General features: G+C 47.9%; 1 protein-coding gene across 4 annotated transcripts in view; it reads right to left on the reverse strand.

The window, feature by feature from the left end:
* rab11fip4b (RAB11 family interacting protein 4 (class II) b) overlaps window positions 1-13790 on the reverse strand; it is a 31644-nt gene extending 17854 nt beyond the window's left edge. The window contains exon 1 of one of the 4 annotated variants that reach the window (XM_031563776.2): window positions 13361-13790. In XM_031563776.2, the coding sequence (XP_031419636.1) occupies window positions 13361-13444 (84 nt within the window). In that variant the 5' untranslated portion in view covers window positions 13445-13790. Of the gene's footprint in view, window positions 1-10992; window positions 11203-13360 lie in introns of those variants that run through there. The other 3 variants (XM_031563777.2, XM_031563778.2, XM_031563779.2) reach the window with 3 other exon arrangements.
* Window positions 13791-20000: the final 6210 nt, after the last annotated feature.

Genomic DNA, 20000 nt, shown 5'->3' on the forward strand with positions numbered 1-20000 from the left:
GGGTCGTGACCTCTCCGGGGCGCGACCTCTCCAGGGCAACGACCTCTTCGGGCCACAAGAGAAAGAAAGAACAAACGAGCCCAGGAGCAAACAACCCTAATGACCAAGACTGGCGTTGAGCTGATGACAGCTAACGGTGTGACACTCCATCTCTCCCTCTTTAACTAAACATACACACACACACACACACACACACACACACACACACACACACACAGACACAAACAAACACACACACACATACACACACACACACACACAGACACAAACACACAGACACAAACAAACACACACACACACACACAAACACACATACACACACGCGCATACACACACACACACACACACACCCAACCTAATAACCAAGACTGGCGTTGAGCTGATGACAGTTAACGGTGTGACACTCCATCTCTCCCTCTTTAACTAAACACACAGACACACACACTCACACAAACACACACGCGCGCGCACACACACGCACACACACACAAAACCTAATGACCAAGACTGCGTTGAGCTGATGACAGCAGTTAACGGTGTGACACTCCATCTCTCCCTCTTTAACTAAACACACACGCACACACACACGTGCATACACACACACACACACACACACGCACACACAAAACCTAATGACCAAGACTGGCATTGAGCTGATGACAGTTAACGGTGTGACACTCCATCTCTCCCTCTTTAACTAAATACACACACACGCGCGCGCACACACACACACGCGCGCACACGCGCACACACACGCGCACACACACACGCACACACGCGCACACACACACACACACACACACACACGTGATTTACTCCAGTACGCACATGTGATATGGACACTGGCATACGTGTAGAATAGCTCTACACAACTGACACTAACCACTTCCCACTAACTCCAACTGTGAGTGAACCTGGACTCTATCCCCTGCCATGCCTCCCAGCCCCAGGGAGGATTTACCAGTTGGTGTGGTTTACCAGACTGGTTCTGCAGCTAACGGTCTGAGAGGGTGAGGGTGAGGGAGGGAGAGGTGAGGGAGAGGGAGGGAGGGAGGGAGGGGGAGGGCCGTGCCAGAGAGCGGAGCTGGTCTGGAGGAGCCTGTCTCAACACTCCAGGAGAGGAGACAGCCTGGGAAGCACAGGGAGCCCATGCTTAAGGATTACAGGCACTTGGAGACGGAGGGAGAGAGAGAAAGAGAGAGAGAGAGGGGGAGAGAGAGAGAGGGAGAGAGAGAGGGAGGGAGGGAGAGAGAGAGAGGTTTGTGGTGAACGAGTGTTTAGTATTCCACTGAGACTGTCAAAGGACGACAAAAAGCCACTCAGTGTGTGGTCAGGCAAGCAGCCCACTGAGAGCCCGCTGAGAGACACACACACACACACACACACTCACACTCACACTCACTCACACACACACACTCACACTCACACTCACACACTCACACTCACACTCACACACACACACTCACACTCACACTCACACACACACAGGCAAACTCATTTGAAATATGTTTCCAGATAAACTATGATTACTGCAATTCAGAAAAACACGAGAGGCAATCTTAAAACTGGCGTTAACACCCCCCCACCACCACCACCACCCTCCCCCTCAGTGTTCTGCTCTGTGTGGTGCCTCCAACAGCTCTCTCTCTCTCTCTCTCTGTAGAGGCAGCTCGTCCACCCACACAGGGCAGGCGGGAGAGAAGGTGTAGCCACCCCAGACTCTCAGCTTCATCACCACCACCACATTATACGCACGCATACCTCTGCTTCAACGCTCCCCTGCAGTCTCACTATGCGATACTCCTAAATGTTAAGCCATTGTAATTGTGCCTATACAACTCTGTTGCTAGACAAAAGAGCCAGGTGGAATGTAATCTAATTCACCTCAGGTCTGCTCTGTCACTGAAGGGTAATTTTAGCCACTGGTTTCCACCCAGCTGGGCCTTGGCCTAAGCGCCCGGCTTACTGTGGCCATTACATAAGAGATGGGTGGAGAAGGGTGACGTAATGCTCACACTACAGTCTTATATAGGTGGTTTGCTATGGCTATGGCTATGCTAGGCTACAGACCTGTCTCTGTAGTCGAGTTAAACAACAATAATAATAATGAGAAGCAGTGGTGTAATTGTGAATATTACACAGCCATGGATGCTGTTGGCATGGCAGGAGTGCCTGAAGACATGGCATATCCACAAAATACCAGGGGCCTCAAGTGCGTTATTGCTTGTAAACCATTGCTGAACAGAACCCTGAGTTGATCCATCTTAAGCCACACTATCCAGCCATAAACGCTTCTCAGTTCTACAATTTTGTTTAACACAAAGTTAAACACAAGCAGTAAAAGCAAGGATATGATAGCAAAATGAGCGACATTCACGCAATAACAATGGAACTTGCCACTGCGTGCCACTGCAGAACTCAATACATCACAGTAGGAAGTGGTACCTGACAATGGTGCAATAATTCATCATCATTGGTTCTTACAAAAGAAACAGGCCCGAGTGTTGACATAGTGGCACTGAACCACCAGATAATGCTCCAGTGTAAACTTGTTATGGGTATGAGGCCATAGATATATATTCTGGCGTTGGGCCATTTTCCCCCGAGCTTTACTGAGGCAGCGTACCTGTGGAAAAATCATGAATGGGAGTGACTGCCAGGAAACGACTTAAACTAACGCGAGCCTCAGTCGGGACCTGATTAGCAACAGCTCAGAGAGTTTGGCTGTGCTGTGTGCTTCTCACCCCAAATCCATCCTTACACCCTCTCTCTCACACACACACACACACACACACACTCTCTCACACTCTCTCACACTCTCTCACACTCTCTCACACTCTCTCACACTCTCACGCTCACACACACTCACTCACACTCACTCACACTCACTCACACTCACACTCTCACTCACTCACACTCTCACACTCTCACACACACACACACACACACACACACACACACACACACACACACACACACACACACACACACACACAGGCTCTGGGAAGAATTTATAGTAGAGGCCAGATTGCATGAATGAATAGGCCCTCGTTTAGATTGGGAATCACAGGCTGGATCAGCATGGTGTCTGACAGTGAGACTGACAGCACCAGATACAATAACCTCCCACCATCCACTATTACACATAAATAGATACACTCAAAACCAGATACAATAACCTCCGACCATACACTATTCCACATAAATAGATACACTCAACAGACCAGATACAATAACCTTCCACCATACCCTATTACACATAAATAGATACACTCAAAACCAGATACAATAACCTCCCACCATCCACTATTCCACATAAATAGATACACTCAACACACCAGATACAATAACCTCCCACCATCCACTATTCCACATAAATAGATACACTCAACACACCAGATACAATAACCTCCCACCATCCACTATTCCACATAAATAGATACACTCAACACACCAGATACAATAACCTCCCACCATACACTATTCCACATAAATAGATACACTCAACACACCAGATACATGACCTTCCACCATCCACTATTCCACATAAATAGATACACTCAACACAAAGCAATACAGAGTGCGAGACCGTTTGTGCTGACGTCATCAAGCTGAGCTGAGTCGGCGACTAAGGTCAGCCGAGGGAGGAAGGGTCTGAATAAGAGCATTCAGAGAAAGAGAGAGAGAGAAAGAGAGAGAGAGAGAGAGAGAGAGAGAGAGAGAGAGAGAGAGAGAGAGAGAGGGAGGTCTGATTTATGTATGCCCAGCAGGAGTTTGTCTTGGACCAGATTCAGCTGGTGTCTGGCCGGAGCTTCCGAGCCGCGCCGCCCCAGGACCAGAGGAGGTTCCATCTGCAGCGCTACACAAACAGTGCTGGTGAATGGGGCTCCTAGCAGGGCCCCCCCCCCCCCCCCCCGCTCCTGAGGGGCCGGCAGGTGGATGAGAACCTCACTCAACGTGAATGGGCTTCACTGTGGCTGGAAATACAGCCGGGTCTAAAGGGAAACACGGCTTGGATATGTCGAACCGAAGGGTTACAATACAGACTTTATATAGGCACGCTATTGTGGGAACTCTCCTGACAAACTCCGTGAAAAATGTCTTGGGGTTTGCCAGTACTTTGGTAGGCAATATTTCACGTTAAATGGAGTCTCTAACATCCTGTGCTGTAGAATGCCCCACGGCCTGCTCTTGAACCTGGGCACAGGGACCCAGGAGCCCTGTCCTACTTCCTGAACTACGCATGACCCGCCCTTCATTATCTCAACCTACAGGCACAGTGTGTGCCAAGCCAATGAAACAGAATACTGTAAGGCAGAGAATGTTCCGAAAGTTCTTTAACTGTCTCTGGTTTTTGCCTTTTGTTGTGGTATGTCACCCACAATGCACTGCTGCCCACTTACACCCCCCCCCCCCCCCCCACCCCTTTCCACTCACTCATCAGTCTGTCGGGAGCATCATGGCATCTTTATTGGGCTTCTCATAAATTGGTTACTGCAGCAGGCAGCTGAGCCCCAGCTGTAGTTATTGATGGCCATCTCTCTTACAGGAAGGAGCACACAGAGCATCAGTGTTGACTATAGATCATCATCTTCCCCGTGTTCCCTTCCCCATCATCTTCTATGATATAGTACAAGTATACTTGTCCACATGGAGCGCTAATAAAGTAACAATGCTGCCTAGTTTGGGCACATGGATGACAGTCACGAAGAGTACATACTATAGAGTACATACTATAGATTGCTCATATACTGTATGTGGAGCATGTATACAGAAATCCAATAATCCAATGGGTGACACACACTACTTCCATAGCCTTAGGTGCGATGCACTTCAATTGACCTCCTATTGATACACGTATATGTCAATATGTATATTAACACAACATGCACTGGGTTAGGAATCAGGATGAGAAATACATTGCATCCAAATGAATAAATGACATAACCACATGGTACTTGAGGTCTTTGGTCATGAGTCCTTTGGTTGGTTTGTTCTTTCTGGTAATTATAGGCCGTCTGAACTTGGAGCTTTACCTCAGGGAAAGCCAAATAAAAGAGTGGTCTAGTAGAGGGTGTGGATGGCACCCTTCCCTGGCTGTGGGGTTTTCTTTGTTCTTTTCCTTTTCTTTCATATTTCTTTCCTTTCTCTCATGTAGTTTGAGCTAATGAGGCCTGCGCTGCGCTGTGCTGCAGACCCTACAGAGAGGAGCAGAAAGGCCCAGGTTATTACAGCCCAGACAGAGGAGTGTGCGGCTAGCTGCGTGGGGGCCTTCGCTGTGTTGGGTGGGGAGCTGGGTGTCCACCATTGATGGGCAGAGCTTATTAGTGGTTCAGATGCTACTGTCTAGAAGGTCTTTCTCTCTCTCTCTGTATCTCTCCCTTCTCTCTGTTCTGTTACTCAGGAGGAGGAGGAGGAGGAGGAGGAAGGAGAACAGAGTACAGTCCTCTGGCAGGACGGATCACACCAATGTATTATTCAGAGGCAAGAGAGCATGAGGGACTGAGCATAAGGGGAAGAGAGGAGCAGGTCTTCAGAGTGATTAGGAGAAGACAGAAGGAAATTAAAATGGAGGTTCTCCTCTGGCCTCAACAGAGAAAGAGTTTCATGTCTGAAAGTTGCACAAAGCTGAGTACACAGAGAGAAGGAGAAACTTGTATGAGCACAGAAAAACCTCCGGGCCATTCTGCAGAAGCTATGACAAGCAGAACAGCCACCAGCCCAGCAAATGCCATTAGAGCGTGGCCCGTGAAAAATCTCAGCTCAGGCTTTTTTTCAATGCGGATCCCCTTCACATCACTTGTCTCCAGTACAGTGAGAGCTGGAGGTTAGGTTCATGTGTGGAATCTGAGAAACACAACTAAGAAATCCGAGGCTTTCAGTGCAATGAGACACCAAACATGCTGCAAAACATTCCCATCTACCCTGGAGCCAAGCTAAACGGCAGGGACAACTGAAGACTGTAGAGACGCTTATCATCTCTGTTATGACTACCACCTCAAGGGGAGATCGCTCAAAAGTCCCACTCGTTCTTGAACAACTTATCATGCTGGTCCTTTATCTTCTTTTTTACTTATGATTTATACGTGAAATTTTCTGCACAAAAAACACACATGCATAAACCCTCGTACGTATGACAAAGAGTCAAAGAGATAAAAGAGTACATTCTGTAAAATGAGGTAAGCATTGGCAACGGTAGTGGTGATACTAACCCTAGAGGCTAATATCAACAATCCATTACATCATGTGTGCTACTAGTATGAGGAAAACAGGACCTGGCCAGGAGAGGCAGGATGCTGGGGCGGTGCCAGGGGGTCGGATTAGCCAATGGGGAGAGAGCATCTAGCTGAAGGGACCTGACATGTTCTAAGAAGGGTTGCCAGATTTTGGAGAATTTCATGTTAAGGCCACGGAGGGGGTGTTTGATTTTCTCTGTTTTCACAAAGGATATGGCATCCTTTATCCAATGGGCTGGGGGCATGGGCTCTTCCAGTGCATCAGAATAACACGCCTTGCTAGCAAGTTCAACAAAATAGGATGGCAGTGGGTAGGACACCACACTAAGGGTGAGGGGTGAGGGGTGAGGGGTGAGGGGTGAATATGAGCAGATGTGATGGCTGAGAGCCAGACGTCCAGAAGACAGATACGGCGGGGCGAGTCCAGGACATGTGGATGAGATTAGCTGTGTGTCTGCAGGTGACATTTATCACTATTTGGATCAGTGCCAGGAGAGATGTGAGCTAGTTTGCTAGTGGACACTGAATTACTTTGCATTGTAAGATCCTGTCAGAATAAAGGGTTTCCTGTAAAATGGTTAAATCACTTGGTTACATTTGACAGGAGAATTCAGCCCTTTGACATTGCTACTGGTGAATCATAAAGCTGGTGCTGTCACGGTGTTAGAGCTCAACATGAGGTGATACTCTGGGGCCTGGGCAGGTGCTACCCCTGCACGTCTCTGTCCCCATGACAGACACCCACTGCCAACCCAGTTGTTACATTCTGGCCATCTGTAACTCAAAGTATCGACAAGACATGCTGTGAAATGAGGCTTGTGGTATTGATCGATTCCCAAATTGGGTAATTTTTCTTTTTTTTCTAGCGGCACAGAGAGAGGGTATGGACCTGTAGTCTATCAGTAGAGAGAGGGTATGGACCTGTAGTCTAGCAGCACAGAGAGAGGGTATTAACCTGTAGTCTAGCAGCACAGAGAGAGGGTATAGCACCTGCCTGTAGTCTAGCACCACAGAGAGAGGGTATGGACCTGTAGTCTAGCAGTAGAGAGAGGGTATGGACCTGTAGTCTAGCAGTAGAGAGAGAGGGTATGGACCTGTAGTCTATCAGTAGAGAGAGAGGGTATGGACCTGTAGTCTAGCAGCACAGAGAGAGGGTATGGACCTGTAGTCTAGCAGCACAGAGAGAGGGTATGCACCTGTAGTCCAGCAGCAGAGAGAGAGTATGGGACCTGTAGTCTAGCAGCACACACCCAAAGAAATCCCCCCCAGATCTATTTCTTTTGAAGCTCACTTATTGTGGCATCTTTGGTAAGAAATGACTCCACACGTACAGTAGAATTCCTCCATGTAGACATGGGAAAGGCCAATTATTGAAGGTTTCCTCTAATCAGGCCGTCTTGCCATGGCCATTTTGCTCCACACTACGAGGCCTGTTACCTCTAGGTCTTCTCATGCTATACAGGTCTACACTCCCAAAGTAGTCCATCTGTCTGGAGAATTCCCACACCCCCTCCACCCCCCCTTCACTCGGCAAGGACGAGGATACGTGCACGGAAATCCATGTTTCTCTGTAGTCAAATTATATTTATGCAAAGCTATGCAAACATATGTGTGCTGTTTCCAGCAGGTTGGGTCAACGTCAGGGACGGCGTGTTTGAATGGTTCTTCTGTAGTGAGTGGGGAAAAAAACGGAGACCACCTTGAAGTCACTGAAGCGAAGTGGCCGTGACAACCATCTGCTCCCAAATATGGTGCCGGCGAGCATGAATATGTTAATATACTTCGTATTAACTTTCTCCCTCTTCAGCTCATAGAAATCTGTTCTATTTATCCATTACAGACACACTAGCTTTATCCACATTTCACATGAAATAAATGTGTATCATTCAAAAGTAGATTAAATAAAGTATTTTAACACGCACACAGACACACGCACACACACACACACACACACACACACACACACACAGACAAAAGAATACTTTTAATACCTTAAATAGAACCACTATCACATTCCACAGTGTATGCGACTTAGATATTTAAAAAACTATTTTACTTTTTGGCACCCCCTTCCTGTTATCTGTTTTCTCACTCACACTGGGGAGATAAAAAAAACTGCTCTGTAATTATTTGGCCGTCTCCCTGCTCTGTAGTCAATTATGCAGATGTGGCTTATTGGTAAGGGGTCGGGGGGGGGGTCATTGATTGGGAGAAATCAAGCAAAAGGGGCTTTGATTTTTAGGGTGTCAGCACAACACATGGAAGTGTAGGGGCCTAGAGCATGTGCTGTTAATGCTAATGTGTGTGTTTGAGCTGAGCTGAAGGTGATGTATTAGAACTCATCTCATTGCTCAGTGCACAACCTGAAGGCCAGGTAAAGGTGTGGTCTATTCATCCAGTCATCTTGCACTTTAGCCAAACACTGAGCGAACCCTGTGTAATGCTCATCACACCCACACACCCTTCACTGGAAACACACCTGACACAAAACAACAAAACAATCAGCTATGATTCAGTTCATCACGTCACCTACGAGCACAGGCGCGCGGTCACACGTCCTTCTGGTGTACACTTAAGAGTTTACTGAAGTATTTGGGGGAAAATAAAGAAAGTCAAAGTAATGGTCAGAAAAATGAATATATAAAGAAAAGAAAAGAAATCACATAATAAATAACAGCAACATCTGCATGCATACCACAGGCCTAATATATGAACAACCTTGTTAGAGCGGTACTTTGAAGTCAGCGACCATGGAAAGTGCTACTGTGTACCAGGAAACTGAGGACCTCAGCCTCTGTTAACCAGCAGTAAAATGGCACTGGAAGCTGGTGTATTTCCACCAAACCCTCACAGCCTCTTCCTCATCCACACAGAGTGGCTCTTATCGCTGTGATTCCCCTCCTACCCAGGCTGGCAGAGGTACCCTTTCCGCTCTTCCCACACACACAATGCAAACACGAGCCGAGCGCCGCACACAGGAACAATTGAGTCAGATGACAAGAGGATGTCGCACTTCTCAAACCGAGACAGAAACCTACTCCCGGCAGAGGAGTTGCCGTGCCCTGCCCGAGAATGCGCAGAAGCACAGGCGCTCCGAGAGGACAAAACAGCCTCTTGTTTTTAAACCCATGGCCCCAATGGAACAGGTAGCTGTGTAGATTATGTTACTGGGAGTTCCTGGCCCACAAAAACCTCACTGTAGTGACACGTAAGTTCACGAGGCACACATGAAACCTGCACTAATGCCTGTGACGGTGACGGTAAGCCAATCCTCAGCGGTGTAGTGTCAGGCAACAGTAGCCAGGGAGAGACATTGTGTGGACACGGAGCCCGAGGACCTGAGCTCTCCGATCGGTATCTCTATACCTGAAAATGGGATCACTTTCTAAGAAACAATGCGCAGCCTACTGGAAATTCCATCCGGTTTTTTTTCCTGCCTAAATGTTGTTTGACAATGTTTGCTGTAACTGTTTTTGTTATTTTTTTTCTTTTACCCCGAAGAGTAAAGGAAAGCAAAGGGAATGTGTATAACAGTATAGAACTCCTTCAGACAAAAAGAAATTAGTTAAACAAACATTTAACTTTCTTTCTTACTTCTTTCTTGTAACACTTTTGTGTGCTTTAAACAACATCAATAAATCACGGAGGACGGCACCATAATATCACAGTTCAAATGAATTGATGGGTTCCATTTAAAGAGCAGGCCCAGCTTGGGGATTTCCAACAGTCCAATTAAGATTTTGTAACCACACAACTGTTTCAACCCAGTAAGAACGCTAAATCTGATCAACCAGTGTAAAGACTTGGCCTCACTAAAAGCATCAATATGGCTGTTAACTTTACAGTGCGTGTGTGTGTGTTGATGTGTGTATGTGTGTGTTGTTTCCATGTGTGTGCACGTCATGCCAACATGTCACGTGTCAAAAATCAATGCCAATGGTCAAAGCCATGGGCTCCTAGGCAGGCAATTAAATTCAGCTGTCTTCATTATCTGCTTTGTCTATTTCAGGAACATCCCTCTCCCATTACAAGACAGATAAAAGGAAAAAGGGCCTTTTAATGCAGTGTGTGTGAGTGTGTGTGTGTGTGTGTGTGTGTGTGTGTGTGTGTGTGTGTGTGTGTGTGTGTGTGTGTGTGTGTGGTAGGGGGTTTCCTAGAGACTGCCAGTCAGGGAAGGTTTAAAACAGATGACACTCCATAGACGGTAGAATAGAACAGCTGGGGCAAACATTGATACTGACAGATAACAGCAGCAGGAATAACACACACAAAACAAATCTCTCACACACACACACACACACACACACACAACCACCATGTCAAATGACAACTGACACCAAAGCAAAGGACTTGTGGAGGACATCTGTGCCACTACTGTTTATCCAGCTTTGAATGATGTTTGATACGAAACATAAGGTCAAAGAAAAAACAGAGACAGTGAGAGAGAGAGAGAGAGAGTGTAAAATTAACAGATTGATGGGAGGGGGGAGGAAGAAACAACACATCAGATAGGCCGTCACCGAGGTGTCAGGAAACAGCGGAGCCGCCACCCACCCCCGCTCTGCCGGGAACACATTACGGCCAGAGTGCGTACAAGCTGACTGTCCATCAGTGGCATGCATGCTAACTACCCAGACTAATAAATAAATGCTTACGCAGTGTCAAGTGGCAGAGACAATTCAGACACAAACCCAAGCCGAGCACCATCTCAGTGATTTTCAATTGATAAAGACACTAAGGAGGGGATCACACTGACCAGGAGTAGTTGCGGTAAAAGCGCTGTAGATTTTCAATTGTTTGCTATGGTTCGCCAGTGGGATGGTTGTCACTGCCAGCGTTGCACTCCAGTTGAACTTGGTCTTCCAGAGCGAAACGTGATGCTCATCAATGTCAGTTTAATGTATCCTAGGAACATGTCAGGCATTCTGACCAATCAAAGCAGTAAGATTCTTTATGGGGTGGGACCAGTGTTGTCAACTTTGTTGCTAGATTCAGTAGCAGTAGCAGTTTTAGACTACTAGCAATTGTTTTCAAAAAGCACCAAGCAACAAATTTAGCAACTTTTGATAAGTGACTCAGAAGCTAAAATGCAAGCATTTAACCTCTAAACGACATAAAAACTCTCTGTCTCACACTCAGTCACAACACATGGTCTGTCTGCCTGGCCGCGAAGTGCATTGTGAGTGCCGCCAGCAGCAGTCACGGCTCAGCTCAATAAGCAGGCTCAGGTAACAGCAGCAGTCATTGTTGGTAGCATACGTTCGACGAGACAAACTTCATTTTGTCAAATCATTTAAACACATTCACTTCAGTACAATTTTTTGATTAGGAAGTCACAATTTCCTCCACAAAGTTTTACACCATTACGTAATGATGTTATCACGCAATGACATCACAACGTCATTTAGCAACTTTTGGTAACAAATCGACTTTTAGAAACTTTCCCTGCGAATTGGTTGGCAACATTGAGCAAGAAGGTTCTTTCCGTTGTATAGAAATGAGTCCTTCACATCACTTAGCAATGAGATAGAACTTAGTTTACACTAATTTAATTATTATGTTCTGAGCCACTGCTGCTTCATTACATTCAGTGTGATCCCTGCCAGGCTAATACATAGGTTCTTGTGGGAACTGAGATGTTATAAAAAGATCCCAGATGGTACGGTAAAAAAATGTTTTACCAGAATATAAAATACTTCATGCCACACTACAGACAGACATAATCTAGTCAAGGTGTAGAGGATGTTGTTACTTTATTGTCTGAGGTGAATTAGCAGCATTCATCCACATCTGACATTGTAATCTCACCTGTGTCATACAGGTGGAAAACACCTGCCTGGGAAACAATATCACTTCCTCTCACAACTTAGGAGCACAATGGGGTTTGTTCCAGCACCAACACCATGTTTGTGTCCAGCAAGTACACGCCCCATCATTTAAAGGGCATACTAGTACTACTGCTGTTCTCTAAATCTCTACTTCCCTGTTTGATGAATTCAATATTACTAGCTAAGTCAAGGGTTTAACATCAAATCAATCAATGTCTTTCAGTTTGAGTAAAAACACAGCACGCCCATGTCTGAATAGTAGCTACAGAAACAGCCAGAGGAGACAGAAGCAGATGTGTGACTGCCTGCCTGCCTGCCTGCCTGCATGGCAGGGCTGCAGAGCTTACTTCCTAAACAGGCAGCGTGAGACGACCTTTAGAACAGAGATCGAGCGACAGAACGGAACACACAATGTGGTTCCTGTGTCTCCCACCCCCACTGTCACAGGTGCTGATCAAAGACCCTCCCCCTCTCCACTAGAAGTGGTTGAGAAATAAGTGAGAGAGAGAGACAGAGAGAGAAAGAGAGAAGGAGGGGGGGGGGGGGGGGCTTCTTTTTTTCACTCACAGGCACGCACACAGTGAGAATGAAAACTTCTCCTTTTTCCCAGGGGGGTGAGGAGTCATTTGAATTCAGCAAAACTCCAATCCATTGGCTGAGGTCTGGCGAGGTGAGAAATCCTCGGTGGCAGAGCGGAGTCCTCTCCCTCCTGCCTCCGCTCTTTGCCCCCTCTCTGCCTCTCTCCACCAGTCAGCCTCAATCCTCAATTAATCCCATTATCATCACACAGAGGCTGAGGCCAGCAGAAAGCCAAGCCACACACACAAAAGAGCCAGGGAGTGAGAGAACGAGAGAGACAGACAGAGGGAGAAAGAGAAAGAGAGAGAGAGAGAGAGAATGTGTGTAGTGTGAGAGAGTGATAGTGAGTGTGTGGAGACAGCCATGGAGAGAGAGATATGCTGTGTGTCTCTTGTCAGGGAAAAGAATGCAGGGACAGAGTAAACGGAGACTTGCCACAGAGCAAGTGGGCATTGAGTAGAGAGAAAGAGAGGGAGAGAGAGAGAGAGAGGAAGAGAGAGAGAGAGAGAGAGAGAGAGAGAGAGAGAAAGAAAGAGTTAGAGGAGAGACAGACTATCAAAAGCAAAACAAACACACACAGACACACACACACACACACACACACAAACACAGACCACCACTAATATGCCAAAGTCCGTTTCTAACTGATCCCCAACAGGCCCTCCTAAGCCCCCCCCCGTGTGTGACCCTCTGCTGAGAGAGGCTGAAGTCTCTTACCCCGTCTCTCACTGCAGGGGGGTCATGCTGCTCCCCCCGGCTCCTCACGCCACCCGCCAGACCCCCGGCGTCCACTGAAGACATCCACTCGCCCCCGCCCCCCCACACACTGGCCCCGCACCCCTCAGTCACAGTCACAGGGATAGCAGTCCCAGGGTCCCAATCCAACAGGTGAGGACCCGAGTCAGCTGCTGGTGCTGGTCACTAGTCCTGATGGTGGTAATCCAAACACACGGGGAAGTAGAGAGAGAGAAAGAGAGAGAGAGAGGGAGAGGAGGAGGAGGAGGTAGAGAGGGAAAGAGAGTAAAACAGCGAAAGAGAGAAGGAGGTGAGGAGACGGTCCCCCCCTCAGCTTGTCAGCTCAAAACTTCTGTGGCTCACTCTCTTGCCGGGACTGAAACAAGCTCTCACACACACGCAAAGACTGTTTCTGGCACAGACTCTTTCTCTCTCTCTCTCTCTCTCTCTCTCTCGTTCACTCACTCCCACTCCAGCGCACAGGCACTCCGCTGCTCCGGCAACACTTGTGGGCGTCAAGCCCCTCCTACCTCTTTCCCTCGCTCTCTGTGGCTGTCGCCAGGCAACCGGCATGGGCTGGGCCGGCCCCTGGGCGGGGCCTGAGACTGCAGCATGGCTACCTCACCCTGAGGCCACCGCCCACTCAGGGGGCATTTGCATTCAGCGTCCCGCCTCTGCTTCACCGTGGCGACGGTGAGAGCTCTACTGAGGAGGCAAATGTCAGGGAAGGGGGCTCAAACGGCTCGACGCATTCCAGAACAGGTAAGAGAGATAAGAAAGCCTCAAACAAACTAAGAGAGAGACAGAAAGACAGATGGAGACCTTGGATCTTTATTCATCTACTGACTGGTTAATAAGTTATATCTGTCTCAATCACAATGAGTTGTGCAGTCCTTCCCCTCCAATATCAAGGGATGAAAACTAATTAAAATCTGAATTTTATTTCAAAACAATCAAAAGCAGATACAGAGGGGTTTAGAGGGAGTAAGAGAGAGAGAGAGAGAGAGAGAGAGAGAGGGGAAAGGATAGAGAACAAATGAGAGGCGGTGAGACTGAGAGAGTGGGTGGAAAGAGTGCGTTACAGGCCATGAGAGTCTTGTGGAAGAAACGAACGCCGAGCTCTCAGTCTTGCCTCTCTCCCCAGCAGCTTCCCTCAGTGTGAGTCAACAGTGTTTCTCAGCAGGAGACGGCACCGCATCGCCCCTCCACTTACAACACAACAGCTCTGCTCTTCTCTTCCGCTCTTCTGCTCTCTCTCTCTCTCTCTTTCTTTCTCTTTCTCACGCTCACACTTTCTCACCTTTTCCATCCCCTCACAACTCAAAAGGTTAAAGTGTAACTCAAATGCTCTAAGCCTTGAGAAGTTGCATCTTGCTTAGAATGTAATAGATTTACCTGTGACACATGTAGACAACTCGATGTTGTTGCCACATTTTCTCAGCAAGTGCAGTTTTTGTCCTCTCGTGATCTCTAAGTTTAGCTCGTCAGCCCTTGCTATCACAGGCTGTGGTGCCAGCAGAGGTGGGAGTTTTGGGAATTCTGAGATAAACAGAAAGGACACAGGCTGAACTGTCTGTTGGTGCAACATCTGTGGTGTTTCAGAGGCGATAAGGATTTGCTAAGCCAGGGGCTTCTAGGATGTTACAAAGGGATCTGAGTCACCGGGTGAGTAAGGATGTGTAGAAAAAAAACTGATGACTGTCCTTTATTTTCGTACACTTATACGTCAAAACAACATGAGTCTGCCAACAGTGATGGTGGTATGTGTTAGGTTCCCAACAGTGATGGTGGTATGTGTAGTAGATGGGTTCCCAGCTACTGAACACACACACACACACCGTGCTTAAACAGGCCTATTCCCTCCTGGTGCGACTCGCAGAGGGAGTTGTCCTTTAGTTCACTGTAAACAAGAGACGCTCCTGCCAACCTAATCCCAACAGGCATCTGTGACCAAAATAAAGGCACTGTCACAAATATGCCTTCTTTTTTCTCTTCTTTTCCCCCTCCTCTTTTCCCCCCTTTCTTCTATCTTTTATTCATCTATCCTTTTATTCATCTATTATTTTATGTAACCCCACTTCATATACTTGGGCATCACACTACACTACACTACACTGCATGTGCTAATACTGTGTGTGGTGAGCGGAGTCCCTGGCACTGCCCGCTGACTGGACATCCTGTCCCATGTCTCGTGTCCCGTCCCATCCTGTCCCATCATCCTCTTGGCCCGGCCACTCTGCTGCTGCTGCTGCTGCTGCTGACCCACTTGCGCTGCCGGCCGCTTGGCTTGCATCAGGCAGAGGGGACTCCCCCCTCCAGCCGAGCGCCACCCTCTCAGGCTTTCACCCACTAACAAAAGCACCTCTCTCGCTCTCTCTTCTCCTCTCCCGGTCCGCACTCCTCTCTCTCCCCCTTTTCTCTCCTTTACTTTCTCCTCAGTTCAGCTGAAACCGTGTCTTTCTTCTTTCGAGTTTCGTCAGCCCCTTGAAGGGGAAACACACACCCTTCTAAGGACGATGCACTGCAAGAGCTCCAAAACGCAGGCACCTGTGCGGTCTGGTCCGCGGGTCACTGAGGACCCTGAAGGGGGCTGAGAGGGAGGACCCCGAGAGCAGGAGAGCCTCTAGAGGCGCCGGAGGCAGGGAGGCAGGGAGGCAGGGAGGCAGGGAGGCAGGGGGGCAGGGAGGCAGGGGGGCAGGGGGGCAGGGAGGCAGGGAGGCAGGGGGGCTGAGTGAAGGCTAATTATCTGGAAAGGAATGCACCTCTCCGGGGTGCTCGCTCACAAAGCCGCTGAAAGGCTCTGGCCGCGGGTCAACCAATGGCTGCCGGGCATTTGTTTGTGAGCAATTTGTAAAAGGGTTTGTGTGTCCCCCCCCCCTCCCCTTCTCCCCTACTCCCTCTTGCTCAAAGAGGCTTTTTCTGGGGGGGGGGGTGGGCTATCCTCTTCACGCTACCTGCGTTTCAGAACATGACACTGCATCAGGCCATCCAGGGGTTATGAGGGGTTTTTTCTCCCCCGGTCTACAAGATGATGAATTATTGAAGTGGGTCTCTTGGGACAGATCAGAGAGTTGTTGAACTAGGGACGCTCATGAATACTGCAGTCGCATTGAGCTGGAGACCAATATGCTCTACAGAACGAGGAACAACTGTGTTGTGTTCTCCAGGAGCAAGCGCTATACTGAAACAGGGTTAGACACAGACAAACACGCTCCGGGAACTTGAGACACTCACTTTGTGAGACGACGGCGGTAAACCTCTGGGAATCATCATCTTCGTCTCGGTGAAGAATAAAAATAAGTACAAAGCACTGAGTAAAGAGTCTCGGTTTTTCTCTCGTGTTTCTCCAGGGAAGAGACTTCAAAGACTGGCGCAGAGATTTTTGCACTGCGGCAGGAAAGCCTCACACAGGGGTGGGTGGGTGGCTGGCTGGGCGGGTGGAAGCAGGCATACACAGAGGGGGGACAGGGTGCAGCGGGGCCACCAGACCGCTGGGGGGATAATCAATCAATCAATCAATCAATGATAATCAATCAATCAATCAATTCAGTCTTATATAGCGCTTCTCTAAATACCCGAAGTCGCTTTACAGAGTCCAGAGTCCAGTAGTCATTCATACACAGTCATACCGGTGGTGGTAAGCTACATCAGTAGCCACAGCTGCCCTGGGGCAGACTGACAGAAGCGTGGCTGCCAATCAGCGCCTACGGCCCCTCTGACCACCACCAACATTCATTCATTCATATTCATACGATGCAATAATGGCCCTGGATGTGGGATGCAGCACAGGGTTGACCTGCAGGGGCCCTCGCATGCTAATGACTGGACTGCTCCTGTCCTGCCAAACTCAGACTGCCACAGACAGGGCAGGAAGGAGGAGTAGGAGGAGGAGGAGGAGGAGGAGGAGGAGGAATGGCTTCATCAACCCGAATCACCTCCTGTTTAAAGACATACTTAAGCCAAACTTAAGGCTGTCTCTCTAATGCACACACACACACACACACACACACACACAGAGACACATGCTCACACACACTTACAGAAACATGGTCGTGCATCTTCACAAACAGTCAGTGTCGGCCATTCATGCTAATCTGGACCTTAACGATGCACTCATAGGGTCTCATAGACCTCTTTTTCTGGAAATGATTAAGGGTGTGCAAAAATGCAGTTTTATCAACTAATCACTTTTAAAAACTTGTCTGTAAAAGTTTTGGATCAAACTTTTAGGCTGCTACATATAATAGTTTGTTCTCCAGGATAAGACTGATGGAGATAAGACATTGCTTACAAGGAATCGTAGTTCAGTCAGTCCAGACCAATAAATAATTTGTTTTTCTGAACTTAGATACTAACCAAGTTTTCTGCTCATCATGGCACTTGTATTGATCTCTGCTCCTCTGTTCTGAGTGTAAACACGATGATATGGATCGTCTATTGAACCGGGTCCGTTCCCAGGCAGGCCTCTGCTTTACAGGCTGCTGCTGCTGCTGCTGCTGCTGCTGCTGGGGAGAGCGCGCTTTGTGTGAATGATTACAAGCAGAGAGTTTGATCAAACAGGAGTCTGAGGAGAGCCAGGCTGAAGGCAGTCCTGCCACTGCACAGAAAAAGCTGAATGGAGATTAGAAATGAAGATGAATGCCTTGGGTTTGCTTGCCCCAGATAAAAATCTCCATTGATTTATAAACCTTGACCAAAAAGTGAGTTTGGCTTGTTCAATATATATATATATATATATATATATATATTTATCCCTGCACTTCTTAAACTCTTAAACACTTCTTCTTTGCACTATTGTTGGGTAACAATTCACAGCTCTTGTATATAGCCATTCCGCCTTGTATATACTTTCTTAAACTTCTTAGACCGTTGCACTGTTTGTTTTGTTGTGTGTTGTAATGTATATTTTGTGTAAGCACACTGAGAGCCACTTTACCAAGTCAAATTCCTTGTTTGTGCAAACTTACTTGGCCAATAAAACCTGATTCTGATTCAATTTGTATACATGTGAAAAATTGTACCAACACAAACAAGCTACCATTCTGTATTTTCTTCCAATCAAGATACCAAAATTACCATCTGTCCTGATTAGAGCATGAGACATTTTGGCCGACAACATTCATGCCACATGTTATGGAATATTATTTCCCTCACAACAACATACTGAAACCCCCACATGCCCACAAAAACCTAATGGCAGAGGCCAAGGGGAAATGACTCTTCAGTGCAGCCTGACACAGAGAGCTGCTCAAACTGCCCGTTCAGACAGACACAGACACAAGAAGGGGGGTGGGGCGGAAATGAAAGTGTGTGTGTGTGTGTGTGTGTGTGTGTTGGGGGGGGGGGGGGTTGGGGGCAGAAAGCAAGACATGGGTCCAAAATGCCTCTTAAAAGCGTAAACCACTAAGCAAGCTATTTGCTCAAGGGTCTCCACCTTTGCTAGAGGTTTATAGCCCGGCACGTCTGTGTGTACACGCATTGGTGCCCTCGTCTTTCAAGAGCTCAGAGACATAGAGCATTACTGACAAATAACCTCCTTTTCTTTTCAATACCGTCAGAAAAGACACAATCAATCCCCTTTCGAAATGCCCCCAGACAGAGCCGATCTCTTTCTTTTACATCCTCTCAAAATCCCTGACCGTGTACACAGAGTAATCTGTGGATAGATAGAATAGAGAGGAGGGGTGGTGTGTGAAAAAAGACTACAGGGTGGGCCGTCATGAAAAATGCATGAAGCCCATTCAGGTGCGACCCCCTCCTCCCTGGCTTTGGGCTCCCTGTGGTAAATCTCCTCAGCTGTATTATCTCTGCGCCTCTCTGCTCATATCTGACCTCATTCACATCCAGCCAGCCATGACCCGGCCTCCAGGCCTCCGAGGCCTCAGAGGCTGCAGCAGCGGCGGCGGCGGCGGAGGCGGAGGCTCCATCGGCACAAGAAGAAGAGACGGCCAGGCGTCCGGGTTTGGACTCTTCGCTGTGTGTTCATCACGAGCCCTCTGGGGGAGAGAGGCTACTGTTTTGGCATGCCTCTTTTGTACTGACGTTAAACTTCATTTTGTCCTCCCGGGCGACGGGGGAGTTGTTTGAAAAAGAGAGACTGCATTCTTTCGCATGGTTGAGTCAAGGCAGACTAAAGAACAGGGAGGGAGGCGGAATTAGCAGTGAGGCGCTGAAAGCAGACTACAGAGTCGATGTTGACATTAAACATTTAAAAAAATTATAATCACAACACCTGCAACATAAACATTTAACCTGGCCTCAAATACCATCACAAGGGTGTAGAAATGTGGCAAAGATTAGCCTACAAAGAAAGGAGGTTTCTGGGTCTGCAGCATCCCTGAGGACACAGCCATGGGAGACTATGGGACCATATTGATTACTGGAGCACATTATTCTGCCTTTGTTGGGCAGGGACCTCACATTACCACAGGAAGCAGAACACCCTGTCCAGAAGAATGAAGCACAGGGCATCAATATGCTGGTGGCTGGTGGCTAGTGTTGCGCCATCATTCTGAGGATCATGCTGAGCCGACACGCACTAGTCAACTAGTAAATATTCACATTCCCTTTTGAGCACATTTGTAGATGTTTGGACGGATAAAGGGAAAGTGCCCGCTCCACA

The sequence above is a fragment of the Clupea harengus genome, chromosome 26 (genome assembly GCF_900700415.2).
Source record: "Clupea harengus chromosome 26, Ch_v2.0.2, whole genome shotgun sequence".
Classification (NCBI taxonomy): Eukaryota; Metazoa; Chordata; class Actinopteri; order Clupeiformes; family Clupeidae; genus Clupea; species Clupea harengus.